The 19520-nt window shown below is 28.5% G+C and overlaps 2 protein-coding genes across 2 annotated transcripts; both read left to right on the forward strand.

The window, feature by feature from the left end:
- Positions 1 to 879: 879 nt before the first annotated feature.
- LOC108451877 (myb-related protein 306) lies at positions 880 to 2514 on the forward strand. Its single transcript, XM_017749575.2, has 3 exons — positions 880 to 1278; positions 1447 to 1576; positions 1660 to 2514. Exons 1-3 carry the CDS (start codon positions 1146 to 1148, stop codon positions 2267 to 2269), a joined length of 873 nt encoding a protein of 290 aa, XP_017605064.1. The 5' UTR covers positions 880 to 1145; the 3' UTR covers positions 2270 to 2514.
- A 14215-nt stretch (positions 2515 to 16729) lies between these two features.
- LOC108452555 (mini zinc finger protein 1-like) lies at positions 16730 to 17609 on the forward strand. The gene has a single exon (XM_017750351.2). The coding sequence runs from the start codon at positions 17144 to 17146 to the stop codon at positions 17402 to 17404; it is 261 nt and encodes an 86-aa protein (XP_017605840.1). The 5' UTR covers positions 16730 to 17143; the 3' UTR covers positions 17405 to 17609.
- Positions 17610 to 19520: the final 1911 nt, after the last annotated feature.

A 19520-nucleotide genomic window follows, 5' to 3' on the forward strand; every position in this document is an offset into this window, starting at 1 on the left:
ATAAATAAATTTATCTACGTCGTTTACTCCATATTAAAATTTAAAAATTTAAAAATAGGAGAATTAAAATTATGAAACCCTTAATTTAATCAGAGTTCATATGTTAGTCAATTTATAGCTTACCCAAACTCTTAATAGAATCACATACAAAATAAGGAGTATAATTTATTAGTTAAAGAGCTTAGGTTTCCTTTCCATCGATGCACACATACCTAAGTATGTTATTTTGAGAGTATATCAATGATGTTTTCTCATTTGTACTTTCTCATGAAAGATCAAATCTCTCTTTACATGCAAATGGGTAAAACAATAACTTACCCCAGAGTAACTACAAATTTACTTATTCATGATATAAGCCATTGAAGAGGGTAAAACAAATAATAAGAGAATTAAAAATTAGGGTTGTTCTCGGTGCCACACCTCCAACTCTTTTAAGTAACCCCTACAATGAATGCCGCACGGTTTTGAAAGGTAAAAATAGAAAACCAATAAAATAAAAAAGTTAGGTGAGATGATAATAATATTTTTTACTTTAATTAATGGTTGAGTGTTTAATATTTACTTTAGATATGGAGTAACTTTAAAATTTACGGCTAATATCTACTTTTTTAATAGTCTACAGAATACAGATGATTAATTACTAGTTGTTAGTACCATATTAGTATAAATTAACTTACGACTTTTAAGTTTAGACATCAATTACATAAAAAAAGTTAAATATAAATTATCAAATTTACAAACTTGAACTTTTTTTTAAATTTAATTTAGTTGAATTACGAAACAATTGACACTTACTAACACCGCGACTGCGTTTAAGCATATCTGACTTTTGGCAAAGAATCAGTAAATGCAGCTTTGCTGTCTGTTTTGACTCATTTTGGATTTGCATATCCCCCCATGAACCTCATCACTCAGGTCAGCCTAAAACACCTCCTTTCCTCTCTCACATCCTTTTCTTTATATATATGGCATACACATACCCAAACCCTTGCCCTTTCGAGACTAATCGTCTCTCTATACGAGATTTCAAACTCTATACTCAAACTTCACTATTAAATCCAACAACCCTTCTTTTCTTAAACTTAGAACCAAATCTTCTCCTTCATCATCAACTTTTATAGAAAATCAGTGAACAAAAAACAAACATGGGTAGACCACCTTGTTGTGACAAAATCGGTGTGAAAAAAGGTCCCTGGACACCAGAAGAAGATATCATACTCGTGTCTTATATTCAAGAACATGGTCCAGGAAATTGGAGATCAGTTCCTACCAATACAGGTACCCCTTTTTCTTTTAAAATTTTACTTTTGGGTGCTTTTTTTTCAACTTTTTTTTTTTTTTGGGGTTAGTTGTGTTCATTAAAGAGATGCAATAAATATACAAGGCATCTTTTCTTTTCCTACGTTAATTCATATTGGTTCCTTTTCATTTTTGTTTTTTTTTCAGGCTTGCTTAGATGTAGCAAGAGTTGCAGGCTTCGATGGACTAACTATCTCAGGCCTGGTATTAAACGTGGTAACTTCACTGAAGAAGAAGAGAAGACCATTATCCATCTCCAAGCTCTTTTAGGCAATAGGTAAATCATCATAATCATCATCTCTCTTTCTCTTTACACGATGGTTTTATTGAAGTTGTGGTTTTTTTTGGGGGGGTGTGCAGATGGGCAGCCATAGCTTCTTACCTCCCTCAAAGAACAGATAATGATATAAAAAACTATTGGAACACCCATTTGAAAAAGAAGTTGAAAAAGGGTCAAAATCAAGATGGGGTTTCTTATTGTCAATCGGTCCCTAAGGGTCAATGGGAAAGAAGGCTTCAAACAGATATCCGGATGGCTAAACAAGCACTCTCCGAGGCATTATCTCTTCGGAAACAAAACCCTTCAACTGATTCAAACGACTTCAATGATCTCTTAAACTCAGCTCAGCCTCATCAACCACCCACTTACGCTTCCAGTGCCGACAACATATCCCGGTTGCTCCAAAACTGGATGAAAAACACACCCAAACCGGCTTCCGCCACCGCCGCCGCGAACTCGGCCGAAACAATGACCCGGAGTTCCTTCAACTCTAATGATGAAGGGGCATTGAGTGACAAGGGTTTGGACTCATTCTTCAGCTTCAACTCTAGCAGTACTTGTTCAGATAATGATGTCTCACTTGAATCTGAAAACAGCGTCGTTTTCCAAGTGGAAAGTAAGCCCAACATGGGGGATCAAATGCCTCTTACTTTGATAGAGAAATGGTTGTTGGATGATGTGCTGTTTTGAAAATCATCATCATTTTCAGTTGTTTTAATTAGGGTTCTTTGTTTGGGTTTTCAGTCTATATATATCTAATTAAGCCGAAAGGTAACAAACAGGACAGCGTGCTCTAGGAAGGATATGAAGAAGTGTATATTAAGTAAAACTAATATATAGTACTATATATGTATTGGATATCCTAATAAACTAGAAACATCTTTTATCGTATTATATATGTAACTCGAAATTGCTTTGTTGTTGTCGGACTTTAATTTGTGGTGCAAATTTCATATGTTATTTCAATCGGATTGATTGATTAGAAAAAGGGATTGAATGGTTATTAAAACAAGAGAAATAAGGTCAATCTTTCACCAGGGACCCCGTAAAATTGAATGAATTTGTTGGTAATTGCCTTCATTTACTTCACTTGTCCTTTTACTACTTTTCATTTTTCTTTTAAAGTAGAAGAGATAAATAATGACAAAAATCCCTTGTATAAAAATATGGACGTTACTTTTTGGACTTTTTAACTGATACGTTACAATCCAAAAGTGTGGACGTTTTAATCCATAAGATTAATTAAATGATTGTTGTAAGTACCAACAAATATAGAGCTGTATTTTAAAACCAGATTTTAAATTTAAATTTTAAAAATAATATTATTGAAAAAGATAATTCACGATTTAAAAAATAAATTAATCAACGATAAAAAACACACGAAACATTAAAGAATATAAAAGTTTGATGATGTAGCACTTTAATATTATGCCACATCAGCACTTAGAAATTTAAAAATCAATATAAATTTCTAGGTTATGATGTGGTACAATATCATAATGTCGCGTTCAATGTTTTAATAACTGGACTAATGGTTGAACTGATCAGTCCACTGTTAGACCCATAATAATTAAATAAAAAAATCATAAAAGTCTAAAAAATATTTAAAATAAAAAACTGATTCAAGCATTCAACTACTTTTTATTGTCCTGATTTCCTATTTTTACCAATTTCAAGTGGTTTCTGAGTCAATTGGTTCAATTGATCCCTTTGTTCAGATTATTATATTGATCAGTCCTCGACCTATTTGATTAAGTCCTATTCCAGTAACATTGACCATATCATCAAATATTGACAGAATCCAAATATAAAGACCAAAATAGATCTAATTGCTAAATTCAAGGATCAAAGTGAAAAAAATATAAATACAGAAGTAAAATTAATTGCCAGAAATTAAAAAAAAATTATATTCTCACTTAAATATACTATAAAAACCAAGCTAGAGTGTGCTCACCCGAGGATTGCTTAATCCATTTCCGCTCAATTATTGTTGAACAATTAATAGCATCTCTATAGATGTCAATTACATTCATTAATTCATTCTGCTCCGCTTGAGTTTTTATTAATTATTTTTAACATAACATGTAACACCAACATTAATATCGGATTATAAGTAGTATTAATAAAATTACAATTATGATGATAGTTTTGAATAAATAATCTATAAATAATTGGTTATATAAGAAATTGTAATCATTTTAGAAAAACTGTCAGACATAGAAATGTAGAAAATTGTTAGTCGAGATATTTGGAATAGACTAGAAATTCAAAAAAATAAATTAGAGACTAAATTGAATAAAGCATAAAGTATGGGAGTAAATAGCAATTATTCCATTTTATCTTGATGGAAATGACTTGATAATAATTTTACCATTATTTTTAAAAAAATCTATCTTTTAAATGACATTTTATTAAATAATATTTATTTAATATTTTTTAAGTAATATTATAATACATGTAATGAAAAGATTAACATCTTTCTTTTGAAAGTTAGTGGAAGAAGAGAAAAAAAAAGAAAATCAACATTTTCCTTCCAAATTCAAGCATAACATGAAAATAAAATTGACATTTCAAGGGCAAAAGGAAAAGAAAATGAGCCAAATGAGTGAAAACTTCGATTTATGTTAATATACATGAACTCATTCCATAATCTCATTAAGTAGTTTAATTTTATTAGTTAAGCTAATTAGCATGGGAGAAATACTTACATATATATATATGTGAATATTTGATAATTTAAATAATTGAATTAGTAGTTATAATTTATATATAATGTACTATTAAATATGTCATTTGATTGAAATAATGAAATATGATATTGAATTATGATTTAATTATGTAATTTTGAAGATTTCATTGTAAATCAATGATAGATTAATTTAAATATAGTTGGCATGCCAAAGGATTAAGGTTTGTATATTATTGATTTTTACTCCCCAATTCTCAAAAGGTCATGAGGGAAATAGTACTGAAATTCCTAGAGGGTCAAATACTACGATAGTCATTATTACCAGACAACCCGGAATGACATACACTTTAAGCTATCGTTGTCGGGCAACCTGGAGTGACAGATTCGTGTATCTGATCTTATGCCTAAATTTGAAAAATGAGAGACTAAAATGTAAGTAATATGAAAAGAATTTTAAATTTATTTATAATTTGACTTGAAATTAAAAATTAAATGAAAAAAAAAGAAAATAAAAGAGAAGAGTTCAATAATGTTTAGCTTATATTTATAATTGAAAATGATTTACTAGAATGTTATGTTATTGAATATTATTATTTTATTGTTTTTATCATTATTTTTAATTTGTGAATTACTTAATATTTTATGTAGTGATTTTATATGTTATTAGCACTATTAAGCATTCAATGCTCAGCGTATCATCGTTGTTTTTGTGTGCAAGTCTTTAGGTCTTTAAGGAGTATTATCAGGATTCGAAGCACCGAATTCGGTTCAAACACAACGTGGGTGATGTTTATTTTGCTTAGGACTTTAATGACATGTACACAGACTTTTATATACTTTATATTTATGAAATTTATCTTAAGTATTTTGATTATGTTATATGGAATTATACTCCTTATTATAATATATATATATATATATATATATATATTTATACATACTATTTAAGTGGTGAATCTCGAATATAATATATGCTGGAAGAAGCGTTGGAATTGATTTGAGAGTTTTACTTCTATTTTGAAATGTTTGTTAAGTTTAATTGTAGGTGGATTTGAATAAAACTATAGGAGGTGCTATCAAAATTTTTATAAAAAAATTGTGTAAAAATTTTATATTCTCAAAATGTTTAATAAAATTAAGTTTTGAATTGCTTCGACAATAATGGAATATAACATTTTATAGTCGAATCCGATGATCAGATCGAGTAGAATTTCACATAAAATTCTATAAAATATATATGTTATAATCTATTAATAAACATAATTTCAATATATAATTTTATAAAAATGACAAGAATGTTTTCCTTATAAATATGGGTTTATTTCATTATTTGTTGTGCTTATACGGTAATATCTAAAGCCTAAACTGCAGCGTTTAAGAAGGAAAAAATGGTCTGAAAGCATCCATATAGTGTCGGCAGGATTAGATTGTATTAATTTGCTCATTGCAATTTTTTGGGGGAAGGAAAGCGGATTCGAGCCAACAACTCCATAACGTCACTTATTAAAATCGAAATCGACCCTTGAATTAAAAATTGATTTATAATTTAATCCTATGAATAAACTTGAATATCAATTATCAATCAATCCGCTAAATATATTAATTTATTCGGTTAAAAGTAGAGTTAAACAAATAAAAATTATTATCTAAAATATATATTTTATATCTATATTTTTTATAAAATTATGGGATAAATATTAAATTTATACATGAACTTTAATTTGGTGAAATTGTACACGTGAAACTTAAACTGTGATTCATATGTATATATAAAATTTTGATTTTGTATTTAATTGTACATATTTAAAGAAATGAATACATACATTTATTTTTCATATTAGAGTAATATAATTGTTTGTATATACAATATATCAACATAAAATGATGCTAATTCGATAATGTTATTAGTGATTTGTGAAATTGAATCAAATCAAAATTTCATATATAAAATTGTATAAAGTTGAAGTTCATGTATAATATTATTGAAGAGTGAATCAAAGTTCATTTATAATTTTGATATTTATCCTTAAAATTATTTATAATTAATGAGAATAGTTTTATATTAAATACAATATCTTTTGACCGTGCCACAACATAGGAACACTGAGCAGAGAAGGCATAATTGCAAAAAAAGCCCTCAACCTTTTGGGGGCATTTGGATATATGTCCCTAACCTTTTTATTTTCTAAAATCTGCCCTTAACGTAACGGATTTTTCAAACATCAACCCAGTTCAAACGGTAACCGTCAGCTGACCGTTAGTCAACAGCCGGTCAAAAAAATTGGTCTATGTGGCATTCTAGTTGACTGATGATGTGACAGACATTAAAATAAAAATGCTGATGTGGCAAAAAAATTAAACAATTTTAATAAACATAAAACAAAAAAAAACCTTAAATCCCCAATCCATAACCTCTGAAATCTTCATTGAATCTCCAAATCCCTAAATTGTGAATTCCCAACTTTTTTTTTTCTCATTCTCAAGCTGCTTAAGGATTAAAGCAATTTGAATTTGGTTTTGTTGTTTTATCTATTTGGGATTTTGGGGTTTTTTCTTTGTTCTTCCTTTCCCCCCTTTGTTCATAGCTGTAAGTTGTCACATGCTTTTCGTTTTTCTTTTAAATTTTTTTCCTTCTTTTAGTAAGCGTTTGATTTTCTTACTGGGTTTTTTTCTTTTTCTTTTTCACCCCATTTGTTTTTTCTGCTATTTTTATATAGCTTGGATAGTTTATTTTTATAAATTTCTCTTATTGGATTTGATGAAATATTAAATTTTTGAATACTGGAATAAACGCTAATTAGATCCAATCTTAAAGGTTTAGAAAGCTCATATCTTATCTCAACAGCTATAGTTATCAACAGAATGATCTATTTTATTTGTTCACTATCGTCTTCTTCTTCTTATATTATTATTTTTATTTTCTTCCTTACATTCGTTTAATACTAAGATTTTCACTTAGATATTATGTTATATGGTGTTAAAATAATGAATATGTTTGGCCATTGCAGGGTTCTTGAATAGGTTGTTTTAGAAGAAAAAGGGAAGTGTGGCGATTTTCATTGAAGAGAGAACAGTATGCGGTGGTGGTTTTTGTAGGGATAGTTTTTGTAGTGACATTTGAGTTTTTAATTGACCTGAATTGTGGATTTTGGTGCGTGCGTGCATGAGATTCTTGTAGATAAAATGAGCCAACCATATGTTTTGAAAAAGAAAAATGGTGAAAAATGGCAACAACCATGTGTTTTGAAGAAAAAAAAGTGGTGTTTGGCAAGAGAGAAAATGAAATAATTTTTTTTAAATAGATGACGTCATCTATGACATCATGCGCTTATGTGGCATGCCACATGGGCTATTATGTTGACTTACAGTTTTATTAACGGTCAACATGAGTTGACCGTTAAAATTAGACTAATTTCTTAAAAAATTGTAACATTAAGGGTGTCAATCAAAAAATAAAAAGGTCAAGGGCACAAAACTAAAAGTCCCCAAACATTGAGGGGTTTTTTTTGCAATTATGCCAGCAGAGAATTAGCACAAAATATAAAAAAATTAAAGTGGCTTGATTGCAAGTGTGACAGATCAATTGTAAAATTTGTAAATGTTACAATGGAACACTTGGAGCATTCCAAGGATCATACCCAATAAAGATTGACAATAAGGTGAATGACAATGATAATGCATGTCACTCAAGCTTAGGTGTCACGACATCCTCCGCATTAGGCACATTCTTGGCTTGGGGGTTCTTGATGTCACAACACAGACTAGTTGGTGTCGCGATATCCTTGACAGTGACCTTTGGCTCCTTCACCTCAACCATCAACTTGGAGTTGTGACCTTGAAGGCTTGCAATCGAGATATTGGGACTTGGTGTTGCAATACAACACACCTAGTACGTGACACCCACAATAGTGATGTTTTCCTTAATGTTTGGCTATAGTTATCTCCCTACACACACTCAAATCAACTATTAGGCCTTTGATGACATAATTTTGCCAATTTGGGTCTCAAAAGAATTAAAACGTCAAAAAAAATATCATTAATACTAAAGACTAAAAATCAATAAAAAATGTTGAAAAGACTTGTAAATCGTTTGAGAACAAACTCATAAAGTGTTCGAGAGAATTTAATTTGACATATCAAATTACTACAAATCACCTTTAACCAAATATATATTATCATTTTTTAAATTTTATGCATAATATTTTTTTAAGGAGAGGGTTTACTAATATAAATATGGTACAATCACAAGTAGAATACAATTATATATATATATATATATATATATATATATATATATATATTTGAATAACTACAAAATAAAATAAAATAAATATAAAGCACAAACGGAAATAGAATCAGAATACAAACATCATTTCAGTTTCATTTTTTTAATAGAATGTTTTATTTTGAAATCGAAAATTAAGAAGTAAGTGAAAAATTATGAAATCGAAAATCAACTTTGTGTTTAAATACCAATTCAATAAAAACTTAATTATATAGATATTATATTCATTTGAAAGAAAAAATACTATGTTGAATTTTCAAACAAGGTCTATAATTGGTCGGAATAAAATGGTATTAATATGACATTACTTTGATTTTGATGCTAAGTTATTTGTATCCACCAATATTGGTCAATATCACTACTTAGTAATTAAAACAAGATTATATATTTTTTTAAATTTACTTATTTGATATTTTAAACAATTTTCTTTTCTTCTTTGATCAATTTTATTTCCTTTTATAATTACATTTAGCAATAAATTTGAACCTAATTAGTAAAATTTACTATGTTTCTAAATATATATTTTTTAATATTTATTTGTTCATTCAAAAGTTTTCTATATTGAAAATTATTATTTTAAAACATACATTTTCAAACCAGCATATATATGAGATATAATATCTTATATTTAAATATTTAATTGAATTGATGTTATGAGTTAATTAAACATGAATTTAATTGAAAAATAAAAAATAAAAATATTTTAATATTTTTAAAAACAACTTGTAATGAACCGAAAGTTACGGTATCGGAAATTGAGTCTTGAGTACTGTTTCGTGAAATTTATTCATGAATATTTATTAGAAATATTTATGAATTATAGTTGAATAGTTATTTAATGTTTGATTAAGTTAAGTAGCTTGAATTTAGAATAATGACTAAATTGCATACGGTATAAAAGTTTAATTATAGATTAAAGATTAGTAAAAGGGACTAATCTAGCAATTAGACCCTAAGTGCCATGTGTGTGAATGTATGATATAACATGTGTAATAGTTAGTATATATGTGTAATAGCTATAAGATATTTTATGTTATAGCTATTACACATGTTAATTTTATATTTATTATAGGTTAATAATAATATAATATAGTATAATGAATAAAGAATAATGAGTAAAGAAACATAGAAAGAGTTACAGAGAGCAAACGTGAGAAAGAAAGAAGGAAAGAAAGAAAGAAATAGAAAAGGGAAATTTGAGGATTAAGGCCCTAAAGTTTAATTGGTAAGTTGTTTTAGCTCATTTTCTTATGATTTTTATGTTTATGGATGCCTAATTCAAAGTTCTACATGTATGAGGTTAAAATGAAGAAAAATAGAAAATTTTAGATATTGATTTAGTTGAATAAATTGAGGTTTTATGGGTTAAATTGATAGAAATTGAAGTTAGAAGTGAAAATAGAGTGATTTATTAAAAGAATTCTAAGTTAGGTTTAAATAGGGATTAAGTTGAATAGAGCTCAAAATTTATGTTTTATAATGAATTTTATGAGTTAGAAATTGTTAATGAGTTGATTAAAAGAGAATATGAAGCTTAAGTTAAAGAAAAAAAGATTAGTAATGGAAAAAGGACGAAATTGGAATTTTGTAAAAGTTTGATAGAAAGTGAAAATGTGTTTTATGAATTAGTATATTGATGATTTTTAATTGTATGATTGTTAGTAGCAAACGTAGCACCGAGATCGTCATCAAAGAAGGAAAAGAGAAAGTGAACGAAGATATCGATTAAATTCGATAAATAGTGGTTTGTATTTCTATAAACCGAGCTTAATCGTTATTGCTATATTTGATATTTATATTGTATGAAAATGTGAATGAGGTAAGTATTTTTACCATATTGAAATGAATGTGATTTTGAATACCCTATTAATAAAGGTCGGGCTAGTCGGATATAGTTGACATGTCATAGGAATTGGAAGTATTGGGATATTCCGACATTGAGTCGATGAGACACTATGTGTCGACTCATCGTTAAAGTTCGGATTTGTTCCGATGAAGTACTTTGTGTACTATAATGTTAAAGTTCGGATTTGTTCGATGAAGCACTATGTGCTTATCCCGGAGTGTGGGTTGGATCCGTGTATCCGTTAGTGTCCGAGTTATGTTAATAAGGGTAAATAAAGTAAAGGTTATTAAAGCATCGATTGATATTGAATAATAGCAATAATGTGTTTGAATTACCATGTCTTAAAGTTGATTAAGCTATTGTTTATAGAAATACCACCGAGAGTATTCTCAACAGACGGTTTGTTTCGTGCTGTGCTAGGTATGAAAGTATAAGGACTCAAACATATAAGCCGATCCCCAAACTCAAATTGGTTAAGTTTCTATCTTTTTTGGAAAATGGCATTGTACCTAGGATGTCTTTTGGTTATTTTGAAAGTATCTAAGTTGTTAAATGATATTTTGGTATGTTTTGTAAATGTTACCAAAACCTTAAGTATGGTATGTTTTGATATGTTAGTGAAGAGTAATAAGAGGAATTGTTGGTAAATGTTGTAGAGAGAAGAAATGAAGATGTTATAAACTTAGTTATCAACATTTTATACTAAAACAGATTTGGACAGTAACAGTAGTCCAACTTTGAAAATATACCAAAAATAGTATAAAGTGAATTAGATGATTAATAAAATATGTAATTGAAGCTTAATGAATCTATTTTTATATGGAAGAAACAAAATAGGTAAAAGAGTTGTATTTTATGAGATATTTACATTTTGGTGAAACAGGGTTAGAACAATTTCTGGATTCCCTGTTCTGACTTTAGAAATTCACCATAAATTGTGTATTAAGAATTAGGACTCAAACTTTATTTTTATGGATTCCTTATTGAGTCTATTTTAATTGAAACAAATGGCATAGTCATTGGATTTCTGTAAAGGAAGAAATTTGATTCGTAGTGCACAAGGGTCAGAGTAGCCAAACCCTAAAACAGGGAGACTTCTTCTAATAAACTGTACTAATTGGCCTAACCAAAATTCTAGAAAAAATTAGTAAGTAGATATATGAGTCTAGTTTCAGGAAAATTTACGAATTGGATTTCGAGTTTCAGTAACTCGAGATATGATTTTTTAGCGACCGTGACGCAGATGGATAGTTTACTACGAAAACTGTTTAAGTGCTATGATAAGTTTTGTAATGTCTCCTGCTTGACTCCGGCAACGGTCTTGGATAGGGGGACGTTACACAACTAATAATATCACTATCAAAATAATACCCCTTTTGACTTAGCTCAACGAAGTGGACTGGATATTCAAATACCATGTAATATTGTTATTCATTTTTTTACATGACAAAATCATCCTTAATTATGAGGTTGAATCCTGAATTAAAGCAATTATGACATACCCTTCAGAGTTGTTAAACGATACACTACGAAGTATAAGTCAACACAAACACTCCTTATAAGTCAACAATAATTAATAAACTATCTATATTTTATTTAAAATAGAATATAATTACTTCTTTCTTTTTCAAAATTCTTTCCACTTGTTAAAATCTTAATTAAGCTTTATAATTTAACATCATGTTAGATTTTTAATATATTTTTTAATAAAGTAAATTCGGCAAATGGATTTTTAGAGTGAACATCTAATATCATTACATTAAATTTCAACTAACGGCTCGATTGATGTAGTTTAACTTGGATTCATCAAATTTAAATAATGAAAATTTGTTGACAACAAATTGTTGGTCCCTTGAAATAGATAACATCATCGGATTTTTATTTGAACTCATGTGAAATTGATGTTGTTTTTTTTTTTTTGAATTTTTGTCAGGAATAATAATTGTCTCTATTCAATAAAAAATTAGATATAGTTAGATTGTTGAATTCCATCTAAAATATATATACATAAAAAAAACCAGTTGGACCAATGAAATTAGTTAAAACATTTAAAACAACATATTAACAATTAGATAAATGAGAGATAATATTTTTTTCCCTTCAACAATAGAGATATTTTATTTGATAAGATAAGAAGGAAGTTGAGAGTAGAAACCAAGTGATGCAGCTAATGGGCCAAGACAGGGAACGAAATAGGTGTGGCATGCCGTAAGATGGTAAATATAAAATTTTCTTTATTCTATTTCAAAGAAATTAATAGCAAAAATCCAAGATAACATTGGAAATATGGAAAATTAACTCTTTAATGCAATACATGTGAAGGCTTTTGACTTTTTTAGTTTTTTTTTTCTTCCTTCTTCATCAGAAACGTCTATATTTCACATTAGGTATAGTTAAGCCAAGTTTCAAATAACTTCAAGTTTTTCGAGTTTGAGTTTGATTAAATTTTTATTTAATTAAATTTAAATTCGATCTTAGTTCGATAATTAAATTTAGAATTAATAATACATATTAAAAATAATAATATAATTTCATAATATAAAAATTATAATATATATTAAAATAAAAATTTAAAAATATTTGAAAACCGTTTAAAATTAAATTTTATTAAATTTAAAATTATTTAATAATTATCGAATAAATTTAAATTTTAAAGTAAAATAACTTAGGCGTAGAGAAGTGATAGATTAAGGTGGCCGCCTCATGAAAGCCCATTTATGTTTCTACTTGGAATAATTCTCGAATGTAGTGCTTGCTTCCTAACGGGCCATGCTTAATATTTTCTCTCTCGAGCTATACTCCATCATATATTCACACGCAACACAAAAAGGTGGGCTTGGAAATTTTTTATTTTTTTTATTTTTTTACTTAAAAGCTTCACCTTTAATTAATTTGTTTGGTATGGTATGTAGATTGAGTTTTGGTTTAATTGGTACTGTTGTTTTAATATTTTAAAAGACGTAAATTTAAGTACGTTTTATCATTCTATTAAAGGATTTGGAGGATTATGAATAATTTAAAATTGTATTAGAAAATTTTCTAATGTTGTTTTGTTTTAGTTAAAATATGTTTTAATTCCTATACTTTTTGTATATTTGAAATTTAATCTCTATTTTTAAATTTAAAATTTAGGTCAAATTATTAACTCTATTAAAATTATTATATTAAATTTGTTGGTGTGATATTTTGAAATAATAAAAGTAGTTGATTGGTAAAAACCTAACAAAAGAAATGACATTGTAATGGACTTAAATTTAATATAAGAATTTTAACAATACTAACAATTCAACTAGCATTTTAAACCCAAAAGTAGAACTAAATTCTTGAAAATAAAAATAGAGGGACTAAATTTTCAATATATAAAGAGTATAGGGACTTGAAGCAAATTTTAACCATTTATTTTATATTTCTGTCGGCTACAAGAGGAGTTTATTTTTGTGGCGTCGTTTTAGTGCTTCTCTCATTTGGAGTATAGATGGAAAAGGAAGCGACGGAAAATACAATTTCTTTGGCTTGTTAAATTTAGTGACGAAATTTTACTAATAAAATGAAGATACAAAATTTCATTAATAATAATAATTTGTCTAATTAGAAGTTTGAATTACTAACAAGAATTTGAAGGTTTGAAACTAAAAAATCCAACACACTATGAATATGTATTAGGTACAATAGTAAAATATATTACATTTTAAGGAATGACGAAAGTTCAAATATTAGATACGATATTGTCAAGAGAAAATGATATGAACCTCGAACATATACCATAAAACAAACATGAATAAAAATTAATAAACCAATACAGTACAATATGAAAAAAAAAACTCATAAGTTTATGAATAGCTCAAACCACAAAAGTTGTGTTTAATTTTTTTATAATATCTAAAATTATTCATAACATTTTTTAAATCTTTAAATAGTAATATAAATACGCTTCAACATACTTGAATTTACATCCATTTGCACTGACAATAATATTAATGCCAACAGAGCTAAGATTCAATCAACTTGTGTTCAAATCTTTAGTTGACACTAATTGTGACTTTCATCATTATATAACCCTTACGTCCTACCACTTATTAAAATAAAATAAATAAATAAATATTGTTACAGTTCACCACCAAACACCTCCTAGATACTTTGCTTAAACCTCTTTTATTAAAACTCCTCAATGATGATCTCTCGCTAAGGGTCACCTCATAGGTTCAACCCTTTGACGAGCGAGCAAACACCTCACCTAACAAATCCTTGCAACCTACAACATAACGGTCACCCTACATTGACTAATTAAGATAAGTCACTTACATGTTAACACTTCAATCACATAATGACATATGACATCTCAATATAGGAAAAGCCCGTATATAGAAACTGGAACTTTGACATGAGGGCCCAAGTAACCCGTAATACTTTACTTTTTCCCCTAACCGAACTGCCACTGTTTCTCTAATCACTTTCTACCCATCTTCAGTCACCAAAGGACTCTTGGCGCAACAAGGCATCACCACCTCAACAAAGACAAAAGCAAAGAAGGGATGACTTTTGCCAATTAATTGATTGAATGGGAGTGACATATATTTCGGTTTCTTTGTGCTCGTTTTGTCTGTTCATTAATATCAGGATGGTGCTGGGCCTGGTGGGTTAGAAAGGAGATTAATCATATTGGGCCAAGTCGCAAATCCTTTTCCACAATTTTTATTAAGGTGACAACAAATTGATTGGATTTCAATTATAAGATGTGGATTTAGTTTTTCCACTGCAAGTTTATTATTTTTAGTTCTTTACTTTTTCAAAATTTGAAATTTCAATCATAACTCAAATATAGAATTATTTGTGGTTTAAGTCGAGACAAAGGGTTTTTAGACATTGTCTTTGCCCAAGCCCGACTTGGCTCATAATATGGGCTTGATATTTTATCTAAGCTTGTCCTTACATAAAATAGGATAACTTTTGTCCAAATCCATTTCCGAGCATTATTATTTTTTCCAAACCCTTCCATATTTTGGTTTAGCCTTTAAGCTTGGGAGTTTAGTCCAACCTTTAGACAACTCTACTCAAATAATAGCCAATAAATCTATTAACATATCATTCACCCACCACAGTTAAAATCAAAATTAAATTAAACGATGAAACTAAAATATAAAAACTAAATCCGCAACATTCATATAATACAAAAATTAATAAGACTGCTGAACCATTTAATAAAATCCATCTTAATAATCTCAAAACTTTATCGGCCACCATAGGGATAATGTAAAGTGTGGGGGTTGAGGTGGAGGCCCAAACACACTTCAATCAGTTCTGTCTTCTTTTGTTCTTTGTGCGAGACATTTGGGATTTTAGTGATGGGCTAAAAATTGGCCCCATTTTCTTGTTTTGTCCAAAACAATTTTCCTCTATTGAGAGGACCATGTACCCACCCCACCAATCATATAAACCTTTTTTTTTTCCCACTTTCAGTCTCCCCTTATGTGGCCCAACCTGCCTTTACCCTCAATTATCACCTTTTTGTAGATTCTTTATTATTATTATTTATTTTCCCCTAAATAAATATATGTGCCATATGCTCCTATTGGACATACCCTTATTTACTAAAATTTAATTGTTTTAGAAAAATATCGAATTTTTTATTACTCAATTGAACGAATGGTTTAAATTAACGAAATGATATTTATGATGTGACAACAAAAGAGAAGGGTAGTTGATTCATACATAGATGGTGGGCTGGCTGGCAATGGTTTTAATAATTAAGTTAGAATCTTAGGTACTTAGACAGGAGTTGTTGCCACAGTTTCGAGGGCCATAGGGAGCTGCTCTTTAAGGCATCATCACTGACCCACTCTATTAATTAAAAGCAAGCAACCCAACTTAATTCATACTTTTTTTGACTAATAATTTCATCACTAATTCTGGTCATCATAATCAACCCTATTAACTATCTTTATCATCACTCGTTTTTAATTAGTTAATATTTAAACATCAACAGCAATTTGGATATTTCCGTTTTTTTTTTAACTAGTATTTTGATTCTAAATTCGCTAATATTAAATTGTAATTATAATATTTGGATCCAAATATTCTCGTTTATTTAGATATAATATATAGTTTGAGAATCAAAGGCAGTTGAAATATCATTTCTAAAGATAATTCAATGTCACTTCCAATGCTGTGCAAAGGACAAGGATTTCCTCCACTCACTCCCCCATTTAGCTTTTGTCTAATTCTTGATTTACAATAAGAGTCTTCCACGTATACTCTTTTATTTGTTAAATCAAACCCTTTATTTATAAATACTTAAAATCCCATCTTATTGTATATATATAGTTTATGATAACATATGGTCAATGATGATTGGTGTAGTTTAAGTAAAAATCTTATCTAATTTTTAAATCATATGAACGAAGAAAATGTTAAAAAATATTGTTTTGTTTGATCTAATCCTAGTCGAATTTAAAAAATAAAACGTGTTAGTAAAGGAGAGAGAAGGAGTGATATGATGGCCATTTCTCATGGACCAAAGCAATGCAAATTGGACCTTATAAATATACAAATGCTAGGGTTAGGGTTAGTCATCAAACCCCATAAATCTAGCTATTTCTTTTACGTTTCTTTATTTTGGTACCTTTCTTATTTTTAACGAGGAAAAGCTTTTCAGTTTTGTTGGAACCTCTCTTGGACGATCATTTCAAAGGAAGTGAGTTGTAATAATTAGGGTTTTTTTATTTTTTTATTTTTTTGGTCCAAGGGATGAAGAAATGTCAAGTAGTGAGGAAAAGTGGAAGAAGAAGCTGTACTTCTTCTTCAACGGCGATTACCAACGTGAGGTACGGTGAGTGTCAGAAGAATCACGCCGCGAACATCGGAGGGTATGCCGTCGACGGCTGTCGGGAGTTCATGGCCAGTGACGTTGAAGGGACGACTGGGGCTTTAACGTGTGCCGCTTGTGGTTGTCACCGGAACTTTCACAGAAGAGAAGTGGAAACTGAGGTACTCTGTGAGTATACCTAATTATTTGTTTCTTGTTTTTCATATGGTCATATCATCAAATAGGTAATGATATAGATGAATTTAGGCTGATTATTTGCTGCTTGAAATTGTTGTTTTTCAATTCTTCAAATGTGGATGATTGAAATATATATATATATATATATATATATATATGTAAGTTATATATCAAACTTTATAATAGAATTTATTTGCTTTCTTCCAGAAAGGTTTGAGTGATTGAGTCTTTCAAATTTCCCTTTTCTTTTCATTTTGATTCAAAAGTATTATAATTAGTTGTTTAAAATGATGTTATTGGACGATAAAAACAAATGAAGATGGTACAAAGTCCAGATTATTATTTCTTGTCTTATCAAGACAATTCATGGATTTAAATATTTGTGTTCTTAAATCGTATCGTGTTTGTCATAATTATAGATAAAATGAATGATATAAATAAAGATATCGAAAAAAAAAAAAAGCACATGGAGGAAATGAAAGCCCCCAAATGGTCATGATACATTTACTTACCCTACAACATAATATTTTATATACTCATAAAAGTTAGCAACATTGAAGTGAAATCTTGTATAAATTAAGATACATGTGTGCATTAGATTAGAGTAAACAACTAATGAAGAGCTGGATATGCTTTTATCATTTGTCCCAATTTTAAAATACCATATGAGACCTGCATGGTGTTGTGTGTGTATTGAATCTTTTTCTTTCTTCTGAAGCATGAGCTGTCTTTGCAATCTATTCTAAGTTATGTTTGGGATTCAATGTGATGAAGATGATGATACCCCTCTTGGATTCTTTAATTATTCTTGCAACTTGGGAATTTTATTATATCAACATATGCAATGCAAATGCAATGAGTGCCTCAAAAATAAGAAACCAATACAAAAAGAAAACTTAATAAATTTGAATGGTATTTGTATATTATAGCTTTAGATTCCTCTTTCACATGGTTTGAATTTCTTTTTTTTTTTTTTCTGTTTTTACGAATCGAGAAAAATTAATCTTTTCAAGGTTCGATAATTCATAAACATACTATAAATTGAAAATAAGATGAGTACTTTGAAAATATAAACATAAATAACTTTATTTTTAACGAGTTAATATTGATTGATTTATTTGAGTATTAAATATAGAAAAGAAATATATATATATATGTAGAACTTTCTTCAATTTTCTTTTAATGATAATGGAACAGGTTTAAATAAATAGTTGTGTAGCATATTGGTTGTGTCCCTGTCCTTACCTTTTATTTCTTAGAATATATATATGGGAATAAACAGAACTTTTCCTTGTTAACAGGATATATAGTTTTTATCCTTGGAACAATCATTTAGCATTTGGAATATATTTTATGTTTCGAAGGCCCACACATATCCAATCATGTTATCTTCAATTGTTCCTTTCAATAGTTTCTTTTAGGTGACTAAAGCTTTTAAGTTTCCTAACATGCTTTTGTGGCCTTTTCAATTTAGGAAAGTGAGTTACAGCCCAGATAACAAAAGTGACCCAAACTCATTATCCTGATTAATTTAAATTATTTATTTCGATTTGAGTTGATTTAAATTTTATTTATGAACTTAAATAAACTAAATAAAGGTTGTTTAAACTCAATTTAGCTTAATTAATTAAAATTAAATTTTGTTTATAATTTTATTAAAGGTTAAGTTATTATTTGAGGCTTAAATTTGGTAATTATTTTATATTGGGGTTTAAATTTTTTTATAAATTACGTCCTAAAATTCACAATTGTTCCCATTTTGGGGTTTGAATTTTTTATGTTCAAGTTAGTCCCTAAACTTGGCAATTGTTCTCACATATTGTGACCTAAACATCAAGGTTTTCAAGGAAACATTAGGGATTATCTTGTACAAAACAAAGTTTGAGCCCCAATGTTTAAACAATTGTCAAGTTTAGGGCTTAATTTTGGACAAAAAAAAATTTTGAAGCCCCAATTTGAGAATAATTGTTCAATTCAGAACCAAACTTTTCATGAATAATTATCAAATTCAGATCCAAAAAGTAATTTATCCCTTTTATAAGGTTAACAAATAAATAAAAATAAAAGTTTTCATGAATTGTTTATCTTGGATTTAAATGAACACAAAATTTGAGAAGTGGA

The sequence above is a fragment of the Gossypium arboreum genome, chromosome 11, assembly GCF_025698485.1.
Source record: "Gossypium arboreum isolate Shixiya-1 chromosome 11, ASM2569848v2, whole genome shotgun sequence".
In the NCBI taxonomy this organism is placed as follows: Eukaryota; Viridiplantae; Streptophyta; class Magnoliopsida; order Malvales; family Malvaceae; genus Gossypium; species Gossypium arboreum.